The sequence below is a fragment of the Pelodiscus sinensis genome, chromosome 5 (assembly GCF_052426305.1).
Source record: "Pelodiscus sinensis isolate ZL-2025 chromosome 5, ASM5242630v1, whole genome shotgun sequence".
Lineage (NCBI taxonomy): Eukaryota > Metazoa > Chordata > Testudines > Trionychidae > Pelodiscus > Pelodiscus sinensis.
Window position 1 is genome coordinate 125912487 of NC_143056.1, and position 17522 is coordinate 125930008.

General features: G+C 49.0%; 1 protein-coding gene across 3 annotated transcripts; it reads left to right on the forward strand.

Annotated features, from left to right (window-relative positions):
• Positions 1-8280: 8280 nt before the first annotated feature.
• Positions 8281-15276, forward strand: LOC149524380 (zona pellucida sperm-binding protein 1-like). 3 transcript variants are annotated; one of them, XM_089778741.1, is made up of 12 exons: positions 8281-8513; positions 9210-9331; positions 9738-9921; positions 10866-11009; positions 11722-11906; positions 11988-12085; positions 12802-12929; positions 13010-13199; positions 13271-13421; positions 13579-13663; positions 14476-14598; positions 15103-15276. In XM_089778741.1, exons 1-12 carry the CDS (start codon positions 8327-8329, stop codon positions 15246-15248), a joined length of 1743 nt encoding a protein of 580 aa, XP_089634867.1. In that variant the 5' UTR covers positions 8281-8326; the 3' UTR covers positions 15249-15276. The 3 variants fall into 3 exon arrangements, 2 of the variants coding, with proteins under 2 accessions (XP_089634867.1, XP_089634868.1); XM_089778742.1 differs by lacking the exon at positions 8281-8513 and adding an exon at positions 8708-8839; XR_016349714.1 differs by lacking the exon at positions 13579-13663 and having other exon boundaries at positions 8282-8513; positions 15103-15238.
• Positions 15277-17522: the final 2246 nt, after the last annotated feature.

The window sequence follows — 17522 nt, forward strand, 5'->3', positions numbered from 1 at the left end:
CTTGTGGTCCCCATGCTTTTTGGGGGTGGACCAGGACATGCAGTAGTCAGAGCAGCTAGATTTCTGTAGGCAAGTTTCAGGGCAAGTAACAAAGGTGGTATCCTTCCCCACTGCCCCAGGCAAAGCCTTCAAAGGGACCCTGTCCCTTAGTGATACAGAGGGGACTTAGCTCTAAGGAGATCCCTAGGAGAATCCCATCACTGCTCTTAGATCTATGTGCATTAGAGCTACCCAGCAACAAGGCTTTGTCTCTGAAGGGACGGTAGCTGGCCTTGGCAGTCGGGCCTTCTGAAGCAGAGGTCAAACAAAGGCAGCAAATTCTAAGGATGGAGCAGCCTAGAGCTGACACTAACTTCCTGGGTTTTTCCATACACGGCTGTGTGAGAGCCACTATCCCGCTGCCTAGATCACAATGCATCTCTTGAGGTCGTGTGATTGTAAGGGGAGAATCCTGACAACCCAGCAAAATGCTTGGGCTGCTGCTAGTATGGGAGTAGCTATTGTAAGCTCTGCCTAGCAGGCTCAATGACTAGAAGTCCACATGACCATGCTGCCTGCCTTTGTTTAGCAAGTGCAAAAGTGCACAAGCAAAATCTAGCCTTCTCTAAAAATAGATCTTTGGGTGGCTTTGTGTAGGAGTACAGCTGTATTCCTACACCAGCCTAGAACTAAATGGTTTTTTCTTAGCCTGGTGTGGTGGTGTAAGTTCCATCACCACAAACTAAGACTTACCCAGCATTGCCTGACTCCTTCAGGGTAGAGGCTAGCTGGGGGGGGGAGGGGGGTGCATGCAGAGAGCAGGGTCTTGAGGCTGGGGTGGGGAGGCTCAGGATAGGAGGGTAGGGAATCCACACATCCAGGTGGGGAGTTGAGGAGCTCAGGGGTTGGGGATGCAGGGGCTTGTTGCTGGGGAAGCAGGCAACTACCCCACCCCACCCACTAATTTGCCCCTTGGGGAGAGGAATAAATCCTGACCACCAAATTCTCAAGGGCTGGTCCATAGGGGTAGTGGCCATACAGCCCACCCACCAACTTGTGCCTGGAGCTTAGGACAAGCCCATTCTGGCACTGCATCCAAGAGCAGAAGGGAGGAGTTTGGGCCAAGGTCACTTGACCAGCCACCACACTGGTTAAGTGGAGCCCTGTCCCAGCTGGCTGATCTCTTGGTAGGGCAGTCCCCCTCTACTCCACCCCATCCTGGCCATTCTGCATAGCACTCTTCTCTGGTCAGCCCTCTCCCTTTCCATCTTATGGAAAACAATTCCATTCTAGACAGATCCTATTTTTCCCAACAATGAAACCCTAATCTCTTTGTCAGAGGAAACTACATAGCAAATTTGGCCCTAGCTTGTACTAGTTTCTGAAACTCATGGACAGACACTTCTAAAATAGATTAAGAGGTAGACTGGCTTGTTGGGCATTGACAACTTGTACATTTCTTGGCAGCCCTAGTGATGGGTGGATAGTTTGCCACTTGAACCTTGTTTGACCACTTGAGACAGGTAACTATTGTTTGGGGTAGCGTTGCCTGCCAGCTTTGTGTTCCAGGACAACCTGGGCATAATATCCTGCCTGTGTGACTCTCAAAAGATCTCTGCCTTCCAATTTCTACTCAAACCAACACTGATCAGAAGAGACTTTGGCTGTATCTACATTGGCACGATCTTGCACCAAAGCGGCCACTCTAGCGCACAAACTTGTTGCCTGTCTACACTGGCAGGGAGTTCTTGCGCAAGAACACTGACATTCTAATGTGTGAAATCAGTGCTTCTGGTGCAAGAACTATGATGCTCCTGCTCAGGAATAAGCCTTCTTGCACAAGAGGCCAGTGTAGACAGACAACATGAATTTCTTGTGCAAGAAAACCCTATGGTTAAAATGGCCATCAGAGCTTTCTTGCACAAGAGTGCCTACACTAGCACAGATGCTCTTGCACAAAGCACATCTTGCACAAAGGCACATGCCAGTGTAGCCACACTCTTGTGCAAATACTTTAATGCAAGACTTCTTGCGTTAAAAAGTATTTGCACAGGATCATGCCAATGTAGACAGCCTTTAAGTGTTCAATTAAAAGGCAGCTGGAAACATACCTAATCCCCTCCACTCCAGAAACAGCCCTTGCCTTATTTGCATAGAGGCGCAAAGGCATTTATTAGCATTCAGATTGGAGAACAGATAGTCAAAGGCAGGAACCACACTAAACTCTGGGACACAAAGCAGGGAAGCAGTGCCTGGGGGGGGGGGGAATCCTCTGCTCTAGATGTTAATGAACCCCTGCATAGTTTTCAGGCCAATTCTAGTAATAAATTCTCCATGGGTATCCAAAATACTGAAGCTGCCTGATTGCAATATGAGCTGTCTGGAAGGAACACTGCCCACAGCTGGGAATGAACAGTTCTTATTATCTAGCCTAAATAAAGCAATTGTAGAATACTTCCTTTAGATTGGTTTATGGGTAAACTAATTTATCTCCTTTGAACCATTATTCTTTCCCTACCCCCCCCCCCCCCCCAAAATCCCTTTGTTCAAGTAAAGCATTCTGGTACCTGGGTCTAAAGTCTGCATCAATTACATTGAAACTTCATCTTTCACTGACTGATTATGCTGGGGGATTTCCTCTCCCTGGCTCTAGCCACCCCTTACCATCACCACCTAGTAATCCTGATCCGCTCAAACCTTCAAAGAGTGGTGAGATCTCTCTCTCGGCATAGCCTCCTGCCTTATGGTGTCAGTTATGGTTTGCTAGCCCTAACTTTTGTGGTCAGATTTAATATTACAGGGTGAGCCTCTGTCCTGTACCATGCATGGTTTGGCATGATTTTAGTTAGCCAGATGTCTACTTATCATGCATGTGGCTAAGTGTCCTGTGGGCCCATAAAGTTTGTTTAAAGCCACCAGTCCTGGCTCTGTGTTCTCTGCTGTTCAGCTGTAATTTACCCCTGGGCTGCGTCTAGAGTGGCCAGTTTTTCCAGAAAAGCAGCCGCTTTTTCGGAAAAACTTGCCAGCTGTCTACACTGGCCGCTTGAATTTCCGCAAAAGCACTGACTTCCTACTGTAAGAAATCAGTGCTTCTTGCGGAAATACTATGCTGCTCCCGTTCAGGTAAAAGTCCTTCTGCACAAATTTTGTGCAAAAGGGCCAGTGTAGACAGCTGAGATTTGTTTTCCCCAAAAAAAGCCCCGATGGCTAAAATGGGGATCAGGGCTCTTTTTGCGGAAAAGCGCGTCTAGATTGGCATGAACGCTTTTCCGCAAAAGCGCTTTTGCGGAAAAGTGTCCGTACCAATCTAGACGCTCTTTTCTGAAAATGCTTTTAATGGAAAACTTTTCCGTTAAAAGCATTTCTGGAAAATCATGCCAGTCTAGACGTAGCCCTGATGTTTTCTAAAAGCCCTGTAAGCAGTAGAAATGTTGGTGATGCTGCCACATAATACAGATCTCTGGTGGTTTGGAAAATTCTGTGCTTGGTACCGGTTAGGTCACAAGCGTGCTAGGCTAGAGAGGTTCAACCCGTAAAACTATTTTGTTTGGCTTCCCTTGCATGGTTACTATCTGACTAACTTCCATGGTTAATAGTGGTGTGTCTCTCCCACCTCTGCTTTGGGAATGTTGTTTTTAGCTTCTCCATTCACTCCACAGTGAAGCCCCTTGTCCCTAAGCTAAACTTGCCCAAAAATCCTGTGGGGTTTGTTCATTGAGTGAGTTGCTAGCAGAAAGGTTGTGGTGTGAAAGTGGGGACAGGGATGTACTGAACCTGGGGGCACATAAGTAACCCTAATAAAGGAACATATCCCAATGTAACGGGCGAATCTGGTAACCATTTTGCATATCTGATGTGCTCGAGCTCTAATAAAATAAGTTTGGATGAAAACCATTTGGATTTGACACTTGAATCAGACAGAGGCCTTACGTCCCCCTTTGATTTGTTCCTGACATGGCCTCCCGCAGAGTACAGTTACCCTAAGCTGTGAGTTAACTCGGTAACTGACTCATCAAATGAAGCAAGTTCCAGGCTGCCATGCTAGCGCCTAGTCACTGAGCCAATAACCCAGTAGCAGGCATAGCCAGTACTCCAGGGAGAATTCTGCACCAAAAAATTCTGCACAAGCTATTTTCAAATTCTGCATCTTTTATTTGACAAAATAACACACTAGAATCACACTAGTGTCAATTATTTTGGTTGTTTATTTTAAAAAAAAACTATCAGCAAGTATGACTGCAAACAATACAGACAAAAATGATTCAGACAATGTTTTGATACACAGATTCTCACTAGGCATATTAAATGAGTTTGATGAGTTTGGTATTAAATTATACTCCCAGCCCATATTTCCCATACACCTGACAAGCATGCTGTGTCTACAGTGGCATGATCTTGCGCAAATACACTTTAACGCAAGAGTTCTTGCGTTAAAGTATTTTCACAAGAGAGCGTCTACACTGGCATGTGCCTTTGCACAAGAGCATCCGTGCCAGTGTAGATGCTCTCTTGCACAAGAAAGTGCAGATGGCCATTTTAGCCATCGGGCTTTCTTGCGCAAGAAATTCATGTTGCCTGTCTACACTGAGCAAGTACAGTTGTGCAAGAGGGCTTATTCCTGAGCAGGAGCATCATAGTTCTTGCACCAGAAGCACTGATTTCATACGTTAGAACGTCAGTGTTCTTGCTCAAGAACTCCCTGCCAGTGTAGACAGGCAGCATGTTTTTGCGCAAAAGCGGCTGTTTTGGCGCAAGATCATGCCAATGTAGACACAGCCGCAGGGCGAAAGCTGTGGGGAATTGAAGATAATGGAGGAGCTGAGGGAGAGGAAAATAATTGCTGGGAAAGAGCCTGGGTGTGAAATTGGAGGGATACTGGGGGTGTGTGGGAAAAGTATTGAGCATGGTTTTTCAAGAGGGGGACTGTTAGGGAGTTTCCCTGATAAAATCCCTATCTGACCCCTCATCTCTCCCATTCAGTCAGGTACAAGTGTCCTGACACCCATTCCCCATCCCCTTGTGTCCTTGCACCTCCTATCCACATGTGCCCCTCCACTCACACATTCAGTTGCCAGGTATCTGGTTTTCACCCAGAGTGTGCGTTATTTCTGGTCCCTGCCCGGTAAAAAAACCCAGAAAATACCAGACATGTAAAAGGTCTGGCATTTTCTGTTTTGCTCAGACTGAAGGCTGGCGGTGACATTGTTCCCCTGCCATGTTGGGCGTGGGCGGGGGGGGGGGGAGGGAAATGAGCAGCAGGGGGCTTCTTAAAGGTGCAGCAACTATTTTGTTCTCTCCCCCCCCCCCCCTTTTTTTTTTTTTGCTCAAGGAGTTTGATGTTTTGTTTTGGTTTTGCTCTTGCTCAACCAAGTTTTTTTTCCTGCCATGTTCAGGATTTTTGGTGAAAGCATCTGGCAAGCCTACTCACACACCCCATCCCTTGTGGCCCTGAGCCTCTACCCTCATTCAGCCCCCGCCCCAGTCTCTCCTGCCCCACTAACCCTTATGAGCCCCTGTCTGACCCTCCCCCCCCCCCCCATACTTTTGTTTCCCAACCTGGTCCAACAGGTGCTGTGAAGAAGGCAGGCTCTATCTCCTCTCTCACTGTGCTGTGGTCTAGTGCCACAGAGCCCTCTGGTGGGCAAATGACAGGACTGCAGCCACGTGAGCCAAACATTGTGTCTGAGCAAAAAATTAAAAATATGTACAACTTGTTAATTATGCGCACGCACACTGGTGCCGGGTTCTCCCAGGAATGCCTGACCAAAAGGCCAATGCGCGCTCAAGGGCACAGAGAAGGGGCCTTATTACGTGCTACGCACACACATTCCTGGGTCCACTCACCTGTTTCACCAAGGTTCCCCTTCTCCCGCCAGGCTCTGGCTCAAAGGAAGCGAACAACGCAGGCTCCTTTTCTTCCTTTGACAATCCCAGCCTCTCTCACTCCCTAGTGATGCCACCTCCCCTCATCTTCCTGCTCCTCTTAGGTGGTTGTTTGCGCCTTTGCTCCGCTTCCCCAAGCAGCCCCCTTTCCCTGTTCCTTTAGAGCCGAAAGGTTCACATCCTACAAGACGAAATAGAAGCCCAGTTGTATTTCTCGCATCTAAGGCATGGTGAGCATGTGGCGCTAGCAGCGTTGTGCACCCATCCTGCGTCTGACACTAAGAGCCAGGTGCCTGTGATAGAGATGACACTAGAACACAGGGGTCTTGACTCCAAGCACTCTATGGGCTATCCCCCAAGAAGCAGAGCTCTAGCAACTGCAAAGAAGATAGACTGGGAGGTGGGGGTGGAAAATGGCCAGAGCCAACATATAGGAGGAAGGTGTGAAGGGTCATGTGCCCCCTTGCCCCCATGCAGAGGCCTGAAGGCAATCTGGCCATTGGATGGTTCAGGGCAACCACCCCGGGCTCTGCATGTCGGTCAGAGGCTGCTGAGATTGTCCATGAACGACACACTATGCCTTGGAGGAGCACCCTGGAGAACCCCCCTATTCCTCACGTGTGTATGATTGTGATATTGCATCTAGCGCCTAAAGCTAACTGACAGGACAGTCCCCTGTTCCATAAAGTGTAGCTCAGCCAAAATTTGTCTCCCTGCATCATACAGCCTTATCAGCTGTGATCTTCTGTTCATAGCACAAGCCAACCAGCAGCTTGCTTGTTTCCCTGTGAAAGATAAGTGGGTGTGTCTCGGCACCTGCAGATGTGATCCCACTGAGCCATTGTCTTCACTTGCACACAGCGTGACCTCCTACTGGCTTATTTCTCCCTGTAAACTCCCTCTCTGGAAGCTGCTACACTCCCTTCGTGAGTATTTGGCTCAGACTGTAGGTGGGCATCCGCTATGCTTTTAATATGGTCAGACAGCCAAGCATCTCTGGCTGGAAAGAAACTTGTTTATCGCCTTCTGGTGACCAGCCCCAAGACACAGACCTGAAGAAGATAATTTTCTGTCTAGATTCATATCTACACATGACCCATCCATCCATTGCTGTTGCAAGGCTTATGAGGACCTATGAGAGACAGGCTTTCAAGAAAGACCTTCCATGATACCTTGTGGCAAACTAGGATGTTGTCACCAGACCCGGGGATCCCTGTGACTCTGCACCGCTCTGCCAATTGGCACCAATAGGTTCCATTCTCCCATTGCCCAATGCGGTACCTCAGCCAGGGAGAAGTGTATCATGGGAGATGTAGTCCTTCCAGAGAGCACAGCCCAGAGGAGAAAGGGAGCAGGAAGACCTGAACTATACCCCCCACAAGACAGAATGGTGGCATTGCCCCATCAAAACGTTCACTTTTCAGTTAAAAATTATGGGCAAGAAATGTTGATTTTTCAACCAACTTTTTTTTTCTCAGTTTTAGTCTGAAAAATCTGAACATTTTGACTTTTCATCAAATAGTTAACATTTTTCTACTGGGGAAAAAAATGGCAGAGTTGCCTAACCCTTATTCAGGCTGATCAGTAGTTTGCACCAGTCGCGGTCCCAGCCTGGGATGCAGAATCTGGCCCTTTGACCAGAATGTCTTTGGAGGCAGGAACCGTTTCTTACAATGCATATATTCAGCGTCCAGCACGATGGGGCCTTGATCTCAGTTGGAGCTTTTGGATGCTGCTGTAATACAAATAATAATATCAGTCGAGTGATGTGCCCAAGGATACACAAAATCTGTGGCAGAGCCACATTCATATTCAGGCCATAGTGACCCACTGCCAGACCTGGCTGCCCCCAAAAGTCACTGTACTGAACTGCGGCTAGTGTGCTGCCCCATTCCTGTGTGTACTGCAGAATTGGTCACAGGCCAGGAATGGCTCTCACGGCAATAGCAGAGGGCACAGGCTAGGATGGATAATGACTGGAAGCGATGGGCACTAGGCCTTGCTCAGAGCAGAACTCCAAATTAGTCCCTCTCAGTAGCAGTTTCTTTAGTTCCTCCTCACCCACTGGGAAGCAAATGAATACTGGAATGAGTCCCCCTTTCCCTCCCATGTGAGAGAGAAAAGTGGGAGTCAGGCAGGGAGAGAGAGAGAAAGCCAGAGCAGGAGAGGGGACAGCCAGGGGGCATCCCAAAAGGAAGATATAACAGTAGGAGTAACTGGGAGAGACTTTAGTTTGTTTTCATTTGGGGGATTCAATGGCTATGGTTCTCTTTCACCCTCAGCTTTGCACTTTTCACCCGGCCCCTCAGCAGCAGCCAGCCGCTCCCCAGGTGCAGCCCCTCTGCTCACCTGGTTCACACGCCGCCCACTCCTCTCTGCTCATCCTTCAAAGCCCCAGTTCCCCAGCTTCCCTAGCTATGAGAAGGGCCTCTTGGGTAGGGCATCTTCCTTAGTTCTGCCAGCCATGGGATGGGGCTATAGGTCCTTTGTGGGCTTAGTGCTGCTTTGGTGCCTGGGGACAACCCTGGGGCAGAGGGACTTCCGCAGGGTTAGTTCCTCTGTCTTGCAGCATGAGTATGAGTGTGGAGACTATGGGATGCAGCTGCTGGTCTTTCCCAGACAGGGCCGCACTGTCCGCTTCAAAGTTGTAGGTAAGTGGCTTCCTGGCTGCTTAATAAGCAGCCAAACCCACTTCCATCTGTGCTCAGGCTCCCTCTCAAACACACACACATGGGAGGGGTTCTGAGGCTATTGCTATTTCTCCTGTCTCTTGTGTGCAGCTCTCTCCCAGCATGTGCAGTGCCTTGCTCTGTCATTGGGGGTGCTAATCTTTCAGTGTGTCTCACAGCTGTCTGGCTTAGCTGCAGTCCTGAACCCCTAGCTGGTGTTGCTGGGACTGGGGAAGGGTGGGGGTACTGTAGGTGTTATCCAGCTGCTTCAAGTAGAGCCTCTCCTTGTAAGATGAAGGCTTGACCCGGTAAGTAATCTCAAAAGCTTGTGAATGTGTCTCCCCATGCAGGTAAGTCTCCCAACTCTGGCTTGGCTTCCTGAAACTTCCCTGCTTTGGGACATGCATAGTCGGCTGCAGTAGCTGCTAATATTGCTGCTGTAAGACAGCCCTTGTGCTGCTGGGATTCAGGGCTTGTCCATGCTCCTTGATAGTTTTAAGAGGAACTAGATCTTTATTTGCCAAGCTGAGTTTGGGGAGTTCGATGTAACCCAAAGACATCCCTGGTAGAATAAGTCCCAGCTTCGTGCCCTGCAGCCTTCCTATGCATCTGAACGAGCCTGCCATAACTTGTCTTTCCCCCTGGTGATGGTTGTCCTGAGTGTGGCTTCTTCCACAGATGAGTTTGGGACTCCCTTTGAAGTAACCAACTGCTCCATCTGCCTCCACTGGGTCACCTCTGGTGAGGAAGGTGCTGTGATCTTCTCAGCAGGCTACAATGGCTGTCATGTGGTCAGGAAGGTGAGAGGATGGGCACAAGAGGCTCTGATGTCTCTATCCTGGCTACTTCTGCCTTGAACGCTTGACTCTAACATCCAATGTATCACCATGGAGAGGTTTCTGGCCTCTGACCTAGGATGCATGATTGTTCTGTTCTTGGGGAGGTCCAGCTGACGTACTTGGGCTTTTGTAATGACTGCAGATTCCTCCTACCCGCTGTCGCAGCAGCCTGTGCCAGGGCTGTTAACTGGATTGCCTAGAATATCTGGGAACTAAAGATTAGTTGTAATGAAATACTGTCAAGTGCTGAACTATCCAGGGATATGCTGAACCAAAACTGGCAACCCTAGCCAATGCATATGGGCTGAGCAGCCATGGCTACTCTACCACACAAACAGTCTTGCTAATCATTGTGCTGCCATTGCAGGACAGCCGTTACCACCTGAGGGTTCAAGTGGAGGAGCTGCAGTGCACTGGGACTGTCGCTGCTGCCTATGATGTGAACATGATCTGCCCCAAGCCCACTGAACATGACTTAAGCCCAGAGGAGACCATGCGTGCCGTGCCGCAGCCCGGCCTGGTGCGCCCGGGGCCCGTGCCGCACAACATAGGTGTGTGTTCTCAAAATTGTTGGTCTTCAGGGAATCGGCACTTATCTCTTGCTTGTGGCTGCCATGTTAGAGCTGGTATTGGCAACACTACAATATGTACTCTAAAATGTGATTAGCGTACAAATGTTGCTTCACTAAACTTAGTCTGGGGGAGGGTGTCTGTGCTTTCTGACTTTTTTTTTTTTCTCAGAGCTTTGGGGGGGGGGGGCTCTTCCTCCCCTCCCAATTCTGTGTAGGTTTTATGGGGGCAAAATCCAGCTAGACATTCAGTAAACCAGAATAGCAGCCATTTTACTTGTAGGTGCAAGTTCAGTGTCCCTGAAGAAAGTGTGGGTAGCAGATGTTAGGGACATGTCTTTGGCCACTATTTCCCCAATAGCCTTTTTGCTAGCTTCTTCCCTGTTGGGAATGGGGAGATGGTGACTCTTTTGGGGCAAGGGTGGCACATAAGGGAAAACTCAGAGTAGCCGTCCGCTCTGTTTCATGAGCTAGCTAGAAAAACCTGCTCCAGAATTGCTGGCTGTGATAGGCTCAACACTGTAGAGTGGTCTTGTTTTTTGTTTGGGGAGGGGGGGCGGCAGCAGCTCTCCTATCACTCAGCAGCCTATCAAGACCCTGAATTCGTATGTGACATTTTTAAGCCTAGTATCAGACTTAATGCTAAGAAGAGCGACCTGCTACATCTGGAGGCCTGGGTGGGGATCTGGGCACTATGCTGTATGAGATGTGACTTGAGGCTATAATGTGCAGGGGGGGAATAAGTGTGATCTGGTAAGGAGGGCCCGTGTGGGAGCTCTTGCAGTCCCTTTGGGGAGGGTTGGACTGGTGTTGAGGTCAGCCATTCATTCAGAGGTCTCTCTAGATACTCAAGTCTCTGGGGAAGAGCCTGCTGAGATCCTTTCAGAGGATCTCCAGCTCTCCTTAATCCACTGCTGCCACCCTAGGTGCCCATCTCACGCAGGAGCAGTGCCGGGTGGCGGCTGGGAAGATCCCCTGTGTGGATGCCCCCGGCCGCACTGCTTGCGCGCAGGCTGGCTGCTGTTATGATGAGACGGACCCAACGACTCCCTGCTACTATGGCAACACAGGTAGGAGACCTGCCCTTGTGTTGGCTCATAGAGCCTTTAGCTGTCAGTCTGGGAAGTGTGGGGAGACCCCCATCCTTCTCAGATGTTTGGTCGCTATCGGCTACTAACACAGCAAGCTAGGCTCGGCTACAATTTCTCTGTACCTCTTCCTGTGGGCTGTAGCTGGCACCATTATGTGTGACGGGATTCCTGCACCCGGTTGGCCAATGCAGATCTTGAGAGCAAGCGCCAAATGTGTGGTGGCAGAAGAACATCCAATCAATGTGCAGCTACTGAGTTCTCATTCTCTCCCATAGGCTTTCCCTATTTCACAAATTCCAAAGCCAGCAGGGGCCATGGTGCTACACAGAAATTCCTTGAAATAATTCCTAGAGCAAATCTGTTGGCAAACATCATGTCTTGACTTCTCAGTGATGGTGGATTCTCCATGACCATGGACAAATCATTCCAATGACTCCCTATCCTGGCGAATCTATACCCAGTTTAAATACTAATCCCCATCTAGCCCTTTAGTAGGTTAAAAGGGTGACCTGACTAGCCTCAAATCTATAAACTCAGAATTTGGTCACTACAGGCCATGATTTCCAGGCCTCTTCATGGCACTCCTCCACCCCTCACCAATCGATCAATTATAGGTTAGTGTGGCATGGAACACTTGCTCCACCCCTGTATGAGGAGTGTCTACACTTAATCTTGTTCCCTTGTGTTGCAGTTACTGCTCAGTGCCTCCTGGATGGTCACTTTGTTCTGGTGGTCTCCAGGGACATGTCTGCCCACCCCAACATCCTGGACAGTGTCCGGCTAGCCTATGCCCAGACTGGGTGTGAGCCCATCAGGAAGACTGAGGCTTTTGTGATCTTCCACTTTCCCCTCATGCAGTGCGGCACCACAGCTCAGGTGAGGAGATGCCCAATGGAAGCCAGGGTGAGCTCTGCTCAGGGTTATGGGGGCTAACTTACCCCATGTCTAACCTGCCAGGTGACTGGGGACAAACTGATCTATGAGAACCAGCTGGTCTCTGGCATCGACATCCAGACTGGGCCAGATGGCTCCATCACCCGGGACAGCACCTTCATGTGAGTTGGCCTGCTCTGTTGAAAAGCAAAGCGGTGGTGGTAAGTAGTCCTCCACCCTGGAAGTGGGGAGAAGGGCTGAAGCAGATACTTTCCCTGGGTGAAGTAGTCGTTGCTATAGGAACAGAGTTGAGGGAACCATCTCCTGGACATCCCCGGGCCCTCTTATCCTGTAGGGTCATGATTATGCAGTTACTGAAGTCACCTTCTGAGGTGTGGTGCAGGGGAGATGATCCTTCCTATGACAGGAAGGATGCATGTGTAGTTCAGACACAAAATAAAATCCTCTCCTTAGTGGGGGTAGATAATACTGCTTGCTATGCAATCTCCATTGACCACAAGTAGGCCCAGCCAGTCTCCCCTCCCCACAGGACTAGGGGTAACTCACTACAGGGCTGGGAGGGAGAAACTTGGATGACAGTTGGTGGCCAACTTGATCCTGCCATGAACAGGCACTTCTGTCCTGTCTCAGAAGGCCCCCGTGTGGCCATGCCTAGGCACAACTACAGCTCAGGGATTAAGCAGGGAAGAACATCTGAGTTTCTGGAGGTGTTGATGCAGTAGTGTGGTCCCATCCAAGTGTAGACTGGCTGGGAGGGAGGGGGGCTGACCTTGTTGATCTCCAGCACTAATAAACTCACTGGCAGACGCAGCCTTGGCTCAGTCTGAATTCAGTGAGCATCAACCCCCACCTCCTCCCTCTGCTCTCTCCTCTGCAGCCTCCATGCTCGCTGCATCTACAATGCCAGTGACTTCCTGCCACTGCAGGTTCAGATCTTCATGCCCCCTTCACCTGCTCCAGTCACCCAGGAAGGACCCCTCCACCTTGAGCTGCGCATTGCCACAGGTAGGCAGCCCCCCTCACTCCAGGGCAGAGATCCCAGCCCCTGGAGGGATCCAGTGTCTCAGCTCTGCTCTCCTCTGCAGACCTGAGCTACACATCCTACCTTGAGGAGGGAGACTACCCTGTGCTGAAGGTGCTCAGGGACCCTGTCTACGTGGAGGTTCGCATCCTGCAGAGAACAGACCCCGCCCTGGTCCTGGTTCTGCACCAGTGCTGGGCCACCCCCAGTGCAAACCCCCTGGAGCAGCCGCAGTGGCCCATCCTGGTGGACGCGTGAGTGGCTGGAGTTGAAGGGATCATTGGTGCTCTTGGAACCTGCTTAAATCTTACCCCCTTGTTCCCAGGTGCCCGTTCCTGGGAGACAACTACAGAACCCAGCTTGTGCCCATGGGCCCGGCCTCCTCTGAGCTGCCCTTCCTGATGCACCACCAGCGCTTCGTCCTCTCCACCTTTGCCTTTGTGGACTCTGCTGCCCAGATGGTGCTTGAAGGACTGGTGAGAAGGGGCCTGGATCTAGAAGGGGTGGGGCAGGAGTTCCTATTTTAGTCAGGTGCAGAGCTTCAAGAAGCAAATGAGTAGCTGTGGATTCACTTCCTGGCTCCCAGCAGCCCTGGATGGCCACTCACTCGATTCTCACTTGCGTGGATTTTAGGTGTACATTTACTGCAGTGCCTCTGCCTGCCACCCCTCCCAGCTGGAGCCCTGCCGGACCACGTGCCCATCAGGAGCTGCTATAAGTAAGTCTCCAAGGCTGCCACTTTGTACCAGTGGCCTGAATGCGGGTTTCTATAAGCTCCCAGCCCAAACAGCAGAGTACCTCAGTGTCCAGAGCTCTGCCTGTCCTGCTACATGCATCCTGCAGCAAACACCATCCAGCTGTTCATGTAGCTCTACCACATACTGCAGAGCTAGCTAGGGTCTGAGGGGCAACATTGGTAAAGAGTCAATCTCCTACAACTGCCCTGTGTAGGAGACAATGTTCCATTAAGCTCTCCAGAGGCGATTGCTAGTGTCTGCTACTCCTAATGAAATTAGGGTTGCCAGGTGTCCAGTATTGAACTGGACAGTCCGGTACTTGGACAGAAGGTGCAGTAAAGTGAGGAAAATGCCAGACTTATAAAATGTCCAGTATCTTCTGCTTTTCCTGGCTCGGTGCCCGACAGACATGTGGTGGGGAAGTGGCCTGGCAACTAACGGGGCTGCAAATGCATTTCGGCAGCCTGGTGCCCTTTTTGGGGGTCTGGTATTTTTGGTGAAGCAATTGGGCAACTCTAGATGAAATGGCCTTGCGTCCTGTCTTTTCCCACATGTCAAGCAAGTTATGAAGACCAACACCTGAAATCACTGGAGATATTGGGGGGGGGGGTGTCAAGATGGTGCTTGGTCCTACTGTGAGGGCAGGGGACTGGACTTGATCTCTTGAGGTTCCTTCCAGTTCTAGTGTTCCATGATTCTACCTATCAGGAGGGCTGCAAGGATTCATGGTGACCCTGCCTCCTCAGGGCACCCACATGACCCGAGGGCCTAATCTCTTAACTTCCTCTCCCAGGAGGCCGCCGGTTCCTAGATCTCAATAGGACAGGAGAGCCCCAGGACCTGGTGAGTTCTCATGGTCCTGTGATCTTTGGGGAGGGCACCAAGCTGTGGAGAGAACAAGTCTATGAGACCAAAGGTGAGTGGATGTAGCCTGGAATACAGCAAGTGCCAATCTAAACATGTTAAAGGTTCCTGGGTCTAGATGCAGCTGATCAAGCAGTGCTACCCTGCATTAGCTTAGGTAGGGATGACATGACCCTTACCTAAGTGCATCCCATAAGTGGACAAGTCTCCAAAGAGGGATATAAATAACCCAACAGTCATAGATGCCATGAACAAGAGAACTCAAAGCCATGATAGCATCTTGCTAGTGACTTGTATGTTCCTGAGCCTCCTTGGCTCCTAGTGTAGAGTCTGTCTTGTCCAGTAGAGGGCAGAGACAGCAATTCGGGGGGGGGGGGGGGGGTGCTGATTCAGGGTCTATAAGTTAGCTGACCACTCCCAAGTATCTTTCTGGTAGACTCTAAACTAATGAGGGCAGGGGTTGCACCACTGGGGTAGGGAAGTCCCAAGTGTCACCTCTAACCTTTGGACCCTACAAAAATCAGGATTATCTTAACTGCTCTTCCTCCTCCCGTAGGCCCTGTCTCCAGACTGGACCTGACCCTGGTACTTCTGGCCATATTGTCGGTGGTGGTGGTGGTCTCCCTTATTGTTCTGACTCTCTTCTGTAGGAGAAGCAGCTGGATGACAAGGTCCCAAAGCTTTCATGGCAGATCACTGTAAAAAAAAAAGGAAAATAAAAAAAAATATGGATTGCACTTTTGTCTTGTAGCATGTGTCCTTCTGGGGGAGGAATGGCAGGCACTTGGGGCCAATGGGAGAGCCAAGGCCTCATTGACTTCCCAAATTCAGCAGTAGAACAGAACTCCTTGCAGAGATGGTCCACATCTTACTCTCCTGTTTAGATGGCACAAGACAGCAAGCTAGCACTAGACAAGGTAAACCAGATGGCTTATTTCGGGGGGGGAGGAGAGAGTCAATGACAGGGGAGCCATTCAACCAAAAAGTTCTGACATAAACTGGGCATAAACAGGCTCTGGGCATAAACAGGCTCTTGTGGTAGCTTGACAAGCTCCACATTAGTCCCTGGCTCTCATTGATTTTTTTGGTAAGTCTGGTAACTACAGCTTTGAGGCTTGTTTCTATGGGGTGAGAGTGGTGGAAACTTCCCCATGGTGTGACTATAAAATTTGATGCTTCAAGACTCTAGGCATCCTGCCTCCCAACTTATGGGGAGATCCTAGTTGAATCTTCTGCTTCTAGACACTTTAGATTGATCCCTGGACTGTCTATGGAACAGACTTCAGTGGGTCTGAAGTCTGGTGAAACAGCAAAAATTAAGATGTTTGTACACCAATGTGAGGAGCCTAGGTAACACAGTGGAGGAACTAGAGCTACTGGTTCAGGAAGTGAAACCAGATATTATAGGAATAACAAACATGGTGGAATACTAGGTATGACTGGAGTACAGGTATTGAAGGGTATGTACTGTTTAGGAAAGAGAAGTAAAGGTGGTGGAGTAGCATTGTATATCAATGATGGGGTAGATTGCAAAGAATTAAACTGAAAGAATGGAAAAGACAGTCTGTCTAGGCAAAAGTCACATTGGGGAAGAAAACTATTAGATCCTCCCCTGGGATAGTGCTTGGGGTGTGCTATAGGCCACCAGGATCTAATTTGGATATGGATAGAGACCTCTTTAATGTTTTTAAAGAAGTAAATACTAATGGAAACTGTGTGTAATCATGGGAGACTTCAACTTTCCAGATACAGACTGGAGAACAAATACTGGTAATAATAGGGCTCAGATTTTCCTAGATGTGATAGCTGATGAATTCCTTCATCAAGTAGTTGTTGAATGAACAAGGGGGGGAAGCCACTTTAGATTTGGTTTTGGAGAGTAGCGAGGACCTCATAGAAGAAATGGTTGTAGGAGACAATCTTGGCTCGAGCGATCAGGAGATAAATCAGTTCAAACTAAATGGAAAGATAAACAAAAATAAATCCGAGACTAGGGTTTTTTATTTCAAAAGGGCTAATTTTAATAAATTAGGGAAGTGGATTGGACTAAAGAATTTATGGATCTAAAAGTGGAGGAGGCCTGGGATTATTTTAAGTTACAGGCTTCTGATAGCTTCTGCAACTTTATCCCAAGAAAGAGGAAAAAATGCATAGGTAGGTGTGTTAGACCAAGTTGGATGAGCAAGAATCTCAGGGAGGTGATTAAGAAAAAGCATATAAGGAGTGGAAGATGGGAGGGATCAGCAAAGAAAGCTACCTTATTGAGGTTCGAACATGTAGGGACAAAGTGAGAGGCTAAAAGTCATGTTGCGTTGGACCTTGCAAAGGGAATTAAAACCAATAGTAAAAGGTTTTATAGCCATATAAATAGGAAGAAAACAAAGAGGAAGCGGGATGGCTAATCACTGAGGATGGAGTGGAGGTTAAGAATAATCTAGGCATGGCCCAATATCTAAATGAATACTTTGCTTCAGTCTTTAATGAAGAGCTTAGGGATAATGGCAACATAACAAATGGGAATAAGGATGTGGAGGTAGATATTACCAAGTCTGAGGTAGAAGCCAGACTCTAACATCTTACTGGGAGTAAATCAGGGGGTCCAGATAATCTTCATCCAAGAATAGTACAGGAACTAGCACATGAAATTGCAAGTCCGTTAGCAAAAATTGTTAACGAATCTCTAAACTCAGGGGCTACGTCTAGACTACATCCTTCTTTTGTAAAAGGGATGTAAATTAGACATATTGCAACTGCTAATGAAGTGGGGATTTAAATCTCCCCACTTCATTAGCATAAAAATGGCTGCCACTTTTTTCCATACTGAAAGGTGAACTGTCAGGCTGGAGAGAGGTTACTAGCGGAGTTCCTCAGGGATCAGTTCTGGGACCATTATTATTTAATCTTTTTATTACTGACCTCAGCACTAAAAGTGGGAGTGTGCTAATAAAGTTTGTGGATGACACAAAGTTGGGAGCT